Raw genomic sequence first — 14880 nt, 5'->3', positions numbered from 1 at the left:
TTCAGCTTTTCATTTTTTATTAATTTGTAAAGATTTCTAAGAACATAATTCCACTTTGACATTATGGGGTATTGTATGTAGGCCAGTGACCTAAATCTCAGTTTAATCCATTTTAAATTCAGGCTGTATGTAACACAACAAAATGTGGAAAAAGTCAAAGGGTGTGAATACTTTCTGAAGGCACTGTAACCCACAGCATACTGTAATTATTAAACTTGACCATGCTTAAAGAGATATTCAATGTCTGATTTGTTATTGTTACCCATCTACCAATCACTGCCCTTCTTTATGAGGCTTTCGAAAAGCTCCCTGGTCTTTGCAGTTGAATCTGTGCTTGAAATACAATACTTGACTGAGAGGCCTTAGAGATGTTGTATGTCAATCCCTATTATTTCACACAGAGTGAGTCCATGTAATTTATTATGTGATTTGTTGAGCCAAATATGACTCCTGAACTAATTTAGGCATGGCTAAACAAAGGGGCTGAAAACTTATGCAATGACTATATTTTAGTTATGAATTTTGTTTAAATGTTTTTGTTTTTTTAAATCTTCCACTTTGGCATTATAGAGTATTTTGTATAGATTGACAAAAAAATGACGATTAAATACATTTTTGTGCCACTTTGTGACACAATAAAATGTGAAGAAATCCAAGGGGTCTGAATACTTTTGCAAGGCACTAAGAGTAAAACATTATGGATTTTAAAATGGTCCAGCAGCTATGTCTGGCTACCAAGAAGCAACTCCACGGTTGGGCCACGTGTGGTCACTCAACTGCACTAGCTTTTTACCTAGTCCCCAGCATGCAGCACTGCCTAGAGGCCCTCTAATGGTTCAGAATTAATTTGTAGTCCCTGTGATGCAGCTACTGTATTATCATTGGCTGAGCTTCATCCCAGGACCTCCTGCTGAGGTTGAGTCAGGCTTCCTCTCTAGGCTGGACTCCTAAAAAGAACACACTCTTTTGCAACCGGTCCTGTGTGGATCCCTGCAGTGTGGATTGGTGAGGACATTCGCATTGTTTTTGTGACTGAAGCGTCATATGTAAAAAAGAATGCTACTAAATTATCCTGCATAGGTTAACCAGTTTTAACTACAGAATACAACCTGAACCATTTGTTTCTTGCGAGATTAATATTCTTTGAGATTTCAGGATTTTGAGGAACTCCTCATGATGTTGTAACTCTTACCACAAACGGCACGCTTCCTGTTGTCATTATTTTGCTTGGAGAGCATTGTTCAGAAGGCTTGTACACCATCCACAAATTAATTCCTCAATCAGGCATTTGTGCTCTGTGTGCAAGTGACAGAAAGATTAGCCTTATCTTACCATGTGCTTTGCTATAGTGCTAAGAATGTGTTAGTGGTTGCTAGTTTGTGCTTTGTATGTTCATGGAGTAAGAAGCATGGGCCATGTACATGTTCCATGCACTCGTGCAAAGTTGTGGCCTTGTTTGATGATCTGATGAGCAACCTGCTTAAACATGATTTAACTCTCAACCCCAGGAGTGGAATTTCAGGAATTGTCTAGTGGTGTGTGTGGTTGACATAGGAGTATAGTGTTGACTAGGATTCAATCAGTTAGTTGACTTTTTTGTTGTATCTTTTGCAATGTGTTGATGTTCTTCTTGATGTTGTTTTGTGAATTGCGTTTTTTCTTGTTTTGTAGTCTGCTGTGCTTTCCCCCCAGACTAAATCTGCTCATTATTTTAGTCAATCACATCTCTAACGTAATTTATCAGATTTATTGTCAGATGTCAGATATGCGTAATTATATTGAGCCAATGTGGGAGAGAAATCTCCATTCACTTTCACCTCTGCCAGATCTGGCGATCGTCCACCAATGAAATGATTATAACTGTACTCGTCTCACCAGAGAGCTTTCCCACCATCCATTTCAATAGGCAGACATCGTTACTGTAGTAAGTGAAAGGGGGATACCTAGTCAGTTGTCCAACTGAATGTATTCAACTGAAATGTGTCTTCCACATTTAACCCAACCCCTCTGAATCAGAGAGGTGCGCGGGGCTGCCTTAAACAACATCCATGTCTTCGGCGCCCGTGGAACAGTGGGTTAACTGCCTTGCTCAGGGGCAGAACGACAGATTTTTACCTTGTCAGCTCGGGGATTCAATCGAGCAACCTTTCGGTTACTGGCCCAACGCTCTAACCACTAGAACTGAAGATGTTAACTGGCCGTTTCTTTGGGATATAAAGCCCATTGGGAGTGATCACCAAGCTTCTGACAGTCTGTCACATTGAGTTGACTTCCATCATCTCAATATCTGGATATTCCCACGTGACCCTTCTCTCTCTCTGATCCAATCATGATAATGGTTGATACATGAAGACGAATCTCTCTCTCAAAAAAATCTGTGTTTTCCCCCAGATACATTGAAACAACACAGTGAGGTACAGTAAACATACTGTAGGTGAGAGTGCTTGCTGTCAGTGATCCACACCTTGTATCAGGGCGTGTACCCTATGTGAACAAGCCAATGTGTGTGTCGTGGCTGTAGATTCTTTGCAGGTATGTTCTGGTCACAGTATAATTATTCTCAATGAGCCTTTTGTCACAGTAGAATGACACCCTTTTAGATTAGCCTATTCATGTCTGATCAAATACACGTCAGCATACTTGCTCCCATTTCTGAACCAACATTTAATCTGCAAACTGCTTAATCTTTTAGGTTATCTAGAATGACTCACAGGCAACTGAGACATTGCCCTCTGGTGACAGTTTAAAATCACAGCTAGTACAATATCATCATACACTACAGTATTCATAAACACTCTTCATGCAACACAATCCTTCACATATGCAGTAGTTGTCTTTAGAAACCCAGTTTTGTTTAACATTTTAAGAGTAGATCATGAGGGTGTTGTTTACAGGTGTTGTGTATAGATTGTTTATATGTTGTTTATAGGTTGTGTACACATGTTGTGTAGAGGTTGTGTACTCATGCAGTGTAGATGTAGTGCAGAGGTTGTGTAAAAATGTGGGTAGAAGTTGTGTACACATGTTGTGCAGAGGCTGTCTACAGATGTTGTGTCGTTTTTCTGTAAGCGTGTTGTGTAGAGGTTGTGTAGTGGTTATGTACACATGCTGTGTAGAGTTTAGGTACTCTGGCAGATGCAAGAGGGTTCATGCTCCCTTTGTTCTTGACATTTCTCGTAGCTTTGACCCCAAAAACTGACGGTAAAAGTCCAACTATGTTGTGTCTGTTTGGACAAACAGCACCACTTACTGTGTACCCAGAGATAAATAAACTAAATAGCCCTGCTCTGACCTTTTGTCGTTATGTAATCACACGTTTCATCAATGTGTTCAGTTAGGGGCTCTTGCAACACAACAGCAGGTACTTTTTACCATGTAAACATGTTCTGTTCTACACCTGGGACATGTTCAGTAGGATCTTATTTTTTGAAATGAGCAGTTATTACCTGATTTGGCCCAAAAAGAACACACATTTTTGTTTTCTGTTACGCTATGCCCTACCGAACACAACAGTGGTTGTTTTTGGAGGGGTTGGAAATGGCCATGAAAGTTGAGGCCCATTTTACCCTAGAGTGAATCTTAAAGTACAGGAAATGTGAAAGTGCCAGTCTACAACTGCATATGTCTTAATCCGTAGTGGAACCAAACCCCCTTCAGTCAAATAAAGATGCAAAACAAGACAGAACTTGTTCAGACAAGGTTTCTGGTGGTTAGTGAGTCACAGATCTTGGCCCCTGTATCCTGCATGTCCCTCCTACGCCTAGTCCTATCCTCTCTCTTCCCACGCTCCTCTCTGTCTGCGCCTGTCCCAGCCAGCACTGTCTTTACCCCCTCCTCCTCCTTCTCCTCTTCCCACTCCAGGCTCTAGAACTAGCTCTGTCAATTTCTCTCATTTGGATCTTTATTAAAACAACTTGACCAGGGTTCCCCAACTGGCAGCCGGGGGCCGAATTTGGCCCACGAGTGGTTTTATTTGTCCCCCTAAGTTTTCTAAACAAAACAAATTAATACAATTACATAAAAGACTGTAAAAACACCAGCAAATCAGCTCCAAGTGATTATAATTTTGGAAATCTGTTCCAAAGTATTCCCACGTGTAATAGAGAGACAAGTGATCATATACAAATGTAAGCAAGGTTTGAAATAATTATGTTTTAGTCAAACATTATATCTGTTTGGGCTTCTTGCAGTCAATATGCAGTCTACAAATGATTTGTAATTATACACTGGGTGGTTTGAGCCCTGAATGCTGATTGGCTGACAGCTGTGGCATATCAATCCATATACCACGGGTATGACAAAACATTTATTTTTACTGCTGTAATTATGTTGATAACCAGTTTATAATAGCAATAAGGCACCTCAGGGGTGTTATATTGGCCCTTAGCCGTGTTATATTGGCCATATAGCACACACCCTCGGGCCTTACTGCTGAATTATGTTCCGGCCCCCCAACTATTCGCTCAAGAAAAAAACGGCTGAATCTAGTCGATGATCTCCGAATTAGACTTTTCCTGTCTTTTGATTTTATTTCCCATGTTTTGATATTTATACATTTCTCATTCTATCCCTATTTTTTGCAAAACCAAGACTGCTAAGTGGTTCTACTTCAACATGTTTTCAGTTGTATGTCCTCTCTCTACACTAGGTGTACTGGAATACTGGAACTCCTCTTTTTTCTTTGATACTAATCTAACCTGATAACGTTTATCAATCCTATTTCTCTCTGTTTGTTGGCACAATTCATTTTCATTCTCAGTCTGTGTACACCTTTTGCTATTTATATCTTTCTATCAGTTAGCTGTAATATCTCTATCAGTGTGTTTTCCTGTGGTTGATCTGAGAGGTAGATAGGGCACAGAGAGCACATCCTGTATGGCACCACCAATCATTGTGGTCGACACCCCGCCAATCAGATTCTGGCACCTACTACCACTCTTGTTTCCACATCCTGTAGTGCAGGGGTAGCCAACTAGATTCGGCTGCAGGAAGGTTTTTCTTGGAGAGGATGGTCAGGAACATAATTATAATAATTTGTACAATGCAAATTGACCCAAACTAAGCCCAAAAAGAGATTGTATTTGAAAATAACAATCATTTCATACCTGGATTACATTGAGACACGATCACTTCCCATTGGGCAAAGATGTCAGTTCAATGTCTAGTTTTGATTTGATATTTGGTTGAGTTGCCAACTAGCTTGAATTCAATGTGAAATCAACAAAAAATGTCACCATGTCATTGGATTTATGTAGTTTAAAAGTTGGCAAAAATGTTTGTTTTAATTCCCTTACTAATTCCTTTAGTTGCAGAATTGACATGTGATATCACATTACAAGTGGACATAAGTAGTTTGACACCTCATTAGTTGATAACTTAGTTGTTCTAACAGCTGGCTTACAGTTATAAAGTTAAACACCTCCACTGTGAAGTGTGTCTGTCAGACAATATGAAATGCCTGTCGACCACCCATTTCCCCTTAACAAAGAGTCAAGCTTGTATTATAGAAGGGGATTGAAATGTACTATATAGTCAAGTCATGTAGTGAGTCAATCTAGACCAGCTGGGATCAGGCAGTTAAGCTTTCATAACCCTGACTGACCTCATGACTCTTAGACCACACAGTATCATCACTCCAGGACTGGCCAACCCTTCTCCTGGACAGCTACTGGGAATGCAGGATTTTGCTTTAACCCTGCTATAACACACATGATTCAACTAATCAGCGTCCTATTGAGCAGCTAGTAAAATCAGGTGCTGCAGGGTAACACTCCAGGGTGGAGGTTGCTGACCCCTGCTGATCATTTTCTCTCTTGGATTTTGTTATTTTATGTCTTGGCTTTACTCATCCAGTTACCGGCAGAGCGCTGGAGACGTCCCCAGTCAGTTAGTCAGCCAGTCTTCCTGTGGTGGACTGGGGAATGTGTCTGTCTCTCCTCTACTCTCCTGCCTGCCTGCCTTACTGTGGTGACTCCTGTAGTCAAATATGATTGGTTTTCCATAAAGGCCTGCCCCAGATTGCTTGTGGCGTATTTGTGTAGGTGATTCAGTTGACTAGTGAGGTATTCAGTGGAAGGTCAGGAAACGGAATGATACTTTTTTGTGTGTGATCATTTCACTTGGTGAGGATTTTGAACAGTGTTATGATGTGTCTTGTTGGATTCTGTTACTTTGTTTGAGCTTATTGTTCAGTGTTGCTTTGGTAATGAGTTTTCCCTGCATCTCTGTTTCAGCTATGGATTGGAGTCAGATGTTGCAGATCTTCCTCTTCTCACTCCTCTGTCTCACTGGCAGCTCCAAGGCTGTAGGAGGTAGGTAGGACACACTTCACCAAAAACTTCCAGTCAGCCATTAATCAATCAATCAATCAAGCAGTAGTTATGAGGACAGCTAGAAGCACGGTTTGAATACCAAAACTGTCTCAATTAAATTTAACAGCCATAACTATAATCTGAAACATGGCCCTTCACTTCGGGATAACTCAACTTTGACCTCTGGTGGGCATTGATGGAATTAGTCTTTGATACAGCGGCCGTGCAAATATAGTGTCTGTGTGCACGCTTATTGGTGTGCTAAAACAGAGACTCCTAAACCCGGCCATGGGGGGCAGGGGGGGGGGGGGGGGGGGGTAGAACCCTGTTCTGAAAGGTTTTAAGCACAGATATTTTGATGAGACCATCTCTGTACAAAATCTATACTTACATGACACGCAGTATAATAATTGCATGATTTACAAAACCACATTCATTGTGTGCGCATCCACATTCTTCAAGGGGGGCCTCAAATAGTCTCTGTGCCGCATGTTTGTCTTCACTCTATGTACTCTTTGTGTACAGAGCTCTGTAAGGACTATGGACGAGAGTTTGAGCGGGTCTTTTCAGTCCCGGGTGATGCCGCCATGTTGACATCCACCCTGTTGGCCCCCAACGTGTTCAACTATGACACCGTCCCCTATAACATCTCATGGTACAACCCAAGGACTGGGAGAAAGCTGACCAGCGAGACGGGAAAAACATTGGTGCAGGGGAAGACACTGTGGATGTTTAACATTGAGATGGACGATGCTGGAGACTATGTCTGTGTTGTGAGGTAGGATATATACACTACATGACCAAAAGTATGTGGACACATGCTGGTCAAACATCTCATTCCAAAATCATGGGCAGTAATATGGAGTTCGTCCCCCCTTTTCTGCTATAACAGTCTCTACTCTTCTGGGAAGGCTTTCCACTAGATGTTGGAACATTTCTGTGGGGACTTGCTTCCATTCAGCCACAAGAGCATTAGTGAGGTCAGCACTGATGTTGAGTGATTAGGCCTGGCTCACCATCGGCGTTCTAATTCATCCCAAAGGTGTTCGATGGGGTTGAGGTCAGGGCACTGTGCAGGCCAGTCAAGTTCTTCCACACCGATCTCGACAAACCATTTCTGTATGGACCTCGCTTTCTGCACGGGGGCATTGTCATGCTGAAACAGGAAAGAGCCTTCCCCAAACTGTTGTTACAAAGCTTGAAGCACAGAATCATTTAGAATGTCATTGTATCCTGTAGCGTTAAGATTTCCCTTCACTGGAACTAAGGGGCCTAGCCCAAACTATGAAAACCAGCCCCAGACCATTATTTCTCCTCCACCAAACTTTACAGTTGGCACTATACATTGGGGCATGTAGCGTTATCCTGGCATCCGCCAAACCCAGATTCTTCCGTCTGACTGCCAGATGGTGAAGAGTGATTCATCACTTCAGAGAATGTGTTTCCACTGCTCCAGAGTCTGATGGCGGCAAGTTTTACATCACTCCAGCCGACGCTTGGCATTGCGTATGGTGAACTTAGCCTTGTGTGCGGCTACATTTCATGAAGCTCCCGACTATCACGACTCAGGATATGACCCAGAGGCAGATTGTTATAATAAATATTCTGAGAAACAAACTAAGGGGCAGGCAAAGGGCAGGTCGAGGGCAGGCAGACATTCGTAATCCAAGGCAAAGTCAATCAAGGACAAAATGGCAGGCAGGCTCAGGACAGGCAGAAAGGTCAGAACCGGGAACACTAGAAAACAAGAACTTGAGAAATGGAAAACACGCTGGTAACACCTGGCAAAACAAGACGAACAGACAAACAGAAACCACATGTATAAATATACAGGGGATAATGGGGAAGAATTGGAGACACTGGGGGGGGGGGTGGTGACAGGCACAAGACAGGTGAAACAGATCAGGGTGTGACACCTACAAACAGTTATTGTGCTGACATTGCTTCCAGAGGCAGCTTGGAAATCGGTAGTGAGTGTTGCAACCGAAGACAGATGATTTACGAGCTTCAGCACTCTGCGGTCCAGTTCTGTGAGCTTGTCTGGCCTACTAATTCACAGCTGAGCCGTTGTTGCTCCTAGACATTTCCACAATCTGACTTGTTGGAATCTTATGATGGTGCCACATTGAAAGTCGCTGAGCTCTTTAGTAAGGCCATTTTACTGCCAATGTTTGTCTGTGGAGATTGCATGGCTGGGTGCTCGATTTTATACACCTGTCAACAATGGGTGTGGCGGAAATAGCCGAATCCACTAATTTGAAGTGGTGTCCACATACTTTTGTGTGTGTGTGTGTGTGTGTGTGGTACAGTACACAGTAGTACAGTGTTGTAAATATTGCCTGCTATCTTGGGTGAACAGAACTCCCTTCCAGTGCTACAAGCAAGCTACCTTACTGATTGTGAACCAGATCAACCCAGAAGAATGCGGTCGACCACAGAATGAGGTTGAACAGGTCCTTACCAATACAGCCAGTGCTTTCCTGTCCTGCCCATTGAGTGACCAGATCAGGAAAGTGGACAATTACTCCATCCAGTGGTACAAGGTGAGTCCTATACGGTAAACAGATGGGAGGAAGAATGTTGAGGGGAACCCTGAGGCCTGACAGTGATGGAAAGTTTGTCTCTCTGTATTCTTCATTTATCTTTAAAACTATAGGAATGTAGGGTGACTACATGTGAGAGAATGTTCCATCAAATATACACTTTTTACATTGTTCTAACACATTTACATCAAATTATTCTCATAGAAGGATTACTGTAGGTCTTCTTGAGTAAAACATGATCTTAACATTAACTTAACTGCAATATTGTATATTTTGTATTACTAGGGTAATTCTTGAATTGCTGTGGCATTCGGGCATGGTATTTTGCAAAAACAAAATCAGAAGTTCTAAAAAATGTTGAATGTTTAAATGTATTTGGGTATGTATTTGGGTGATGACTTAAAATGTTTTATCATTATGATAACTTTGTGCCACCAGTAGGACTAGTAACACCAATGATAGTAAAACCAATTACAAATGTTTGGTTATTGAGGATTTTCTTAAATGGAGGCCACAGATGCTCAAATCTAAGGTCATTAACCCTTCAAAAAAATAATTTCAAATTTGATATGATTAATAATTTTGCTCACAATTAAATTTCCCTTTATTGAAGTTGAGTAACAACAATGACACATTATATTTAGACACAGTTTTCCTATGCAATCCTCAAATGTATCACATACTAAAAGAGTGTGATTAGCTAATAATTTTATTTATTATAGACCCTTCCCCAAATAACAACCACTGGAGGGAATGCTCAAGGTCCTTTATGCACTGTATATCATTGTAATGAGTGATTTAAGGCGTTAACACCAATGACATAAAACTTAGGGACACACATTATACTATGTAAAAAAACAAAAAGGCTTTTTATTAGACTTTTATTGATCTATACAATATATGAAAAACCTTTATTGACTCAAAATAATAGATATCTCTAAATCCCCAAAATATGTCACTACAAATCACTACTGGGTCGAGCCAATTTGCTTACCCTAAGTACTTTAAACAATGCATAAACAACGTTTTTGCAGTATAAAGGACTTGCATTATGGTTTATTATTGATGAACAGTTCAATAAACAAAAACATGTATGATGTGTAACTAACTATTTGTAATTTTAAAGTGTTTTTCATGGTTGCAAATGCAAGGGACGCAAATGCCACCGTAATTCAAGAAAGACCCACAAGCCGTATTCCATTTCCATTACCTTTCAGTGTGCATTTCTACTTGAAATCTTTCAGGGATGCGAACGCATTGTGGAAGATGACCCATTGTGGGACAGGTTTACCTATGTCAGTGATGGCCAGAAACTCTTAGTAGCTCAGGTCAGCCCTGAAGACCATGGGTTCTACACTTGCACCATGACCTTTGACCTGGAAGGGCTCAGCGGCAGGATTTCAGAGACCTTTGTGGGCATGGTGAAAAGTGAGTACTGTTGGCACAGCTCATAGAAGTTGCTCCTAACCACAGGTCTGGGATCAGATTATTACCATATACCCACAATCCTTAACCCAGCCATTACATAGATAGCTGACCCTGTATCAGGGGTTATGGGCAACTTCATGATTTCATACAGGTTGCTTTGCACTGAGAGCTTAGAAGTGGTTGTTTTCTATAGGGTCAGGTGACTGCATATTTTTGTGTCTGTTTATAATGTTTATGAATCATTGTCATAATTTCAGTGGAGTATTGCCTTGTCCCCAAAGTGGTTGAACCTGCTAATAAGATCATCAAAGCAGATTTGGGTAAGACACTACGGAACATGTACTGTGTGTGTGGTGTGTGCATGCTCCTACTATATCTGTATGACTTCTAAATATCAGAATCACCTTTATTTGACAAGTACATTAACATATACTCCGAATTTTACTTGATGATGCGGTGCTGCTAGTGATAGACAACATTTAGAGACAGAATACAGACAAGAGTTTACACAAAGTTTACATAATTACACTGAGTGTACAAAACATGAGGAACACCTCCCTAATATTGAGTTGCACCTCCCCCATTTTGCCCTCAGAACAGCCTCAATTCATAGGGGCATGGACTCTAAAAGTTGTCGCAAGTGTTCCACAGGAATGCTGGCCCATGTTGACTCCAATGATTCCCACAGTTGTGTCAAGTTGGCTGGATGTCCTTTGGGTGGTGGACCATTCTTGATACACACGATCCCCCTGTTCAAAGGCACTTAAATATTTTGTCTTGCGTATTCACCCTCTGAATGACACACATCCACAATCCATGTCTCAATTGTCTCAGGGCTGAAAATAATTATTTAACCTGTCTCCTCCCCTTCATCTACACTGATTGAAGTGGATTTAACAGGTGATATCAATAAGGATCATAGCTTTCACTTGGATTCACCTGGTCAGACTATGTCATGGAAAGAGCAGGTGTTCTTAATGTTTTGTACACTCAGTGTATATGCAACTAGTTGGGTCCTTTGTACACATTGTTTAATGTATGAACTTTACGAAGAATTCAATGTTTGCCCCTTAGGCTCTTCCTTCAGTAAGATGTGTCGGGTGTTTGTGCTGAGTGTGGGGGGACAATGCGCAGATTTGATGTGGATAGCTAGAGATGACATTATTCCTGAAAATGTCTCAGAGCGTGTCTTTCAGGAATCACAAAGGTAGGTTGAGGCAGCAGCATCACAACACATACTGTAATACTTCTATATGCCTGTATTCTGTGTCATCCAGATGGATGTTCTACTGTATAGTATCCAAACTGTTGGTATCGTATCAAGGATATACCATTAAGATCAAGATGGGATCCATATCCCTGAATACAAACAGTCTAAAGCTAGATTTCCATTCAGTTAGTGTCATTATTTGATAATTGACAGCCAAGCAAATTATGATGATGCCCCTTTAGTGTAAGAGCTGTTTGAAAAGACCACCTGAAATTTCAGCCTGTTTTGGTGGTATGGAGTTTTTGCCTGCCTGGTGACATCACCATTAGTTAATAGACCAATAAGAGAGTGAGTTCTCGGCTACCAAGTGGCACAGCGGTCTAAGGCACTGCATCGCAGTGCTTGAGGCGTCACTAAAGACCCGGGTTCGATCCCAGGCTGTGTCGCAGCAGGCCATGACCGGGAGACCCATGAGGCGGCGCACAATTGGCCCAGAGTCTTCTGGGTTTGGCAGGCTGGGATGTCCTTGACCCATCGCGCTCTAGCGACTACTTGTTGCGGGCCGGGCGCATGCGCACTGATCACTCAACTCGGATTGCTTATTATTTTACCAAGGGAGGCCAAATGCTTGCTGGCATCAATCAATCGAATGCTACGACGGCAACATGTTATACTCTTTTGGTCCAGACAGCATCAGATACATGGGCTACACATACTGAGACAGAGGAGCGCGTGGGGGTGGAGACAATCACAAAGACAGGTGAAACAGATCAGGGTGTGAAAGCTTTTCCACGTTGTGGTGGTAGGCCTACAACATAACATATAATCGTGTGATTCCAAGTTTACTTCCATATGATTGTTATTATATAATCTGTTTCCACCGGCATCTGTTTCTCGCATAATTAATTTTACAGACAAAACGATCCCACCATGTCAAACGAACCAATTGTCTGTTGACATTTATGAATTTGAGCCAACTTTGAGTTCTTGTTTCCGTCAGCCCTGTTGTAACTTTTTTTTATGCGTCATGAAATGGTTGGATGGAAACCGGGCTTATGTCAATTCAATTGTGGACATGGCTTGATTATTTGTTCACGGGTGGAAATTGTTTTACACCTTCTCTCCCTCTCTCCCCCCAACCAGCGAGTGGAGCGAAGAAGAGATGAAGGGTGTGTGGATTGAGCGTCAGTTGAATTTCTTGGCGGTGGAAGAGGAAGACTTTTACATTGACTACACGTGTCAGGTCTGGAGCGACAGAGGCTATTATTCAGCCTCCTTCACACTCCACCCTGCAGGTTAGACCAGTGAGCCTTTTGTGTCAAGATCACTTTCTGAGTCAAAATGCAATCTGAGATCTACCGCTCAGATTTGTTTGGAACATAACTTAAAGAAACGTAAGCGTATGCAACATTAACTTATTAAAAACAGTACTGTAGCAATGAGGTTTGTGCAGTAGGCTATAGGCCCAATACATTATCTCTGCATATTGGCTTTGCTTGAATTGCCTGCCAATGCATTGTTTTAATATTGGATTTCAAATTTTAGGCAGGTTATATGATCACACAGGTAATAGATTAGTTGTTATATTACTTGAGGCACAGCGGAATGAGCATACATTTAAATGATTTACTTTTATTTTACTGGGCTGATGGTGCTTGCATCTGATGGTCAGTCTCAGCAGAGGGAGAACAGCAGTCTCCGCCACTGACACTGACTAAAAGGGGACACCGTCTTCCAGCAGAAATTCGAATTTCACCGCATTATTTCTGACTCATACACAAGTTCATGTTGTTGCTCATATGAACAGAGAAAGTGAAATATTCCTCTATATTAAAAAATACCCTAATAATAACGCAAGCCTATCTATACACTTTCCTACTCATTCATTACAGCTGCAGTGCTGGTTGTAGCGCTAGTGGAAGTAGAAAGAACGCGCATTTTATGGCTTATAAATGTTGACCAGTGGAGGCTGCTGAGGGGAGGACGGCTCATAATAATGGCTACAATGGAGTAAATGGAAAGGCATCAAATACATGGAAACCATGTGTTTGGTGTATTTGATACCGTTCCACCAATTCCGCCCCCGCCATTACCACGAGCCTGTCCTCCCCAAGTAAGGTGCCACAAACCTCCTGTGGTGTTGACAGTGCTGATTATGAACTTAAACATAAACTCACTCATAAAAACAGCAACTCTTTGTTGTATTCGTTGACAGTCTCTCTCTAGTCATGGTTATACAAGTTTTGAAATCTCACAGTATCAACTTTCCTTCAGCTTTCTTTTATGCCTGCTATGTTACTGCAGACACGATAATCTGAGCCACGCTAGAACTTTAGTGCACGTGATTTGCTCTCTGGGCCGACGGGAAGGCAGAGGCTGCGTTTCAAACTCATTAAAGACACACCCTCGTCCACTTACCCTCATCTTATGCCCTTTGGGGAATGATTGGTCAAGCAACGGAAGTTTGCAACGTAAGCCCCTCAGCCCTCATTTTTAATGGAGTTTGTGAGTGTACAATTATGTTCACTTCGGGGCCTGAAACGCCCAATAATTCAATTTGCGATGATTGTACATCCGCTAAGAAAGGTCCACCAAAGCTTAAAACATCAATATGGAGAAGTCAACATACAAGTATAAGTAAAAACAAATGTAAATAAGTTAGAAGTTGTGCTACTAACGCACAAACACGTCTCGTAAAAGTAATGATGTTTTTGTTTGGTTAGCTTTTGGAAATTGTAGAAATAAAACACTTTACTTCAGAAGTAGCAAGGCAGACTAATGTTAGTTGGCTAATTCATTTGCTATCTATCATACAGTAGGCGTATATTAATAATTATATAGTTAATATAAGTAGACATGCAATCATAATTGACTGTAGCGCATATATAGCACCCATAAACTACCGATGGCTGAAAACACAATAATCGCGGGATGAACGAGGGATGGATTTCCAGGCAAGTGTGGCCCATTTAAAAATCATTCCTTCCTCCCTCGCCCTGCAAGTGTATACTCGTCAGACGTCATGATACGTCATCAGAAGTGTTCACTTAATTTGAGGGCTGAGGGGATAGGGTGTGTCTTTTAAGTGTTTGGAATACAACCAGAGTTTTTCTGTGCACATGAAATGGGAATACTTTGCTTACCCGGCGTGCAGAGCCGCTGAATCGTGTGCACCTACGGCCAACAGCGCAAGACCAATAAATAGGAACGGAAGGCTTTTCGTTGTTTTATTTAAATAAAAATGTTTGGCGATTGACTAGGAATGCCTTGAAGATGGTCGGTGACCACTGACAATACTGCCTGGAAGACAACATAAAGGTGTTCAAAAAGAGAAGAGTCACATTCTCCTGTCCCTTTACCCTTGTTTTGATAGTGTAATATATTTTTA

The 14880-nt window shown here is 41.6% G+C and overlaps 1 protein-coding gene across 3 annotated transcripts in view; it reads left to right on the top strand.

Moving 5' to 3' along the window:
* Positions 1-14880, top strand: part of zmp:0000000936 (interleukin-1 receptor type 1) — a 38644-nt gene that overhangs the window by 10203 nt on the left and 13561 nt on the right. The window contains exons 1-8 of one of the 3 annotated variants that reach the window (XM_014173826.2): positions 874-1005; positions 6234-6311; positions 6837-7089; positions 8671-8854; positions 10099-10282; positions 10540-10602; positions 11357-11489; positions 12636-12787. In XM_014173826.2, coding sequence (XP_014029301.1) covers positions 6236-6311; positions 6837-7089; positions 8671-8854; positions 10099-10282; positions 10540-10602; positions 11357-11489; positions 12636-12787 — 1045 coding nt within the window. In that variant the 5' untranslated portion in view covers positions 874-1005; positions 6234-6235. Of the gene's footprint in view, positions 1-873; positions 1006-6101; positions 6123-6233; positions 6312-6836; positions 7090-8670; positions 8855-10098; positions 10283-10539; positions 10603-11356; positions 11490-12635; positions 12788-14880 lie in introns of those variants that run through there. The other 2 variants (XM_045707310.1, XM_045707309.1) reach the window with 2 other exon arrangements.

This window comes from Salmo salar, chromosome ssa25 (assembly GCF_905237065.1).
Source record: "Salmo salar chromosome ssa25, Ssal_v3.1, whole genome shotgun sequence".
NCBI classification, from domain to species: domain Eukaryota; kingdom Metazoa; phylum Chordata; class Actinopteri; order Salmoniformes; family Salmonidae; genus Salmo; species Salmo salar.
This window is presented reverse-complemented; position numbering and strand designations above follow the sequence as displayed.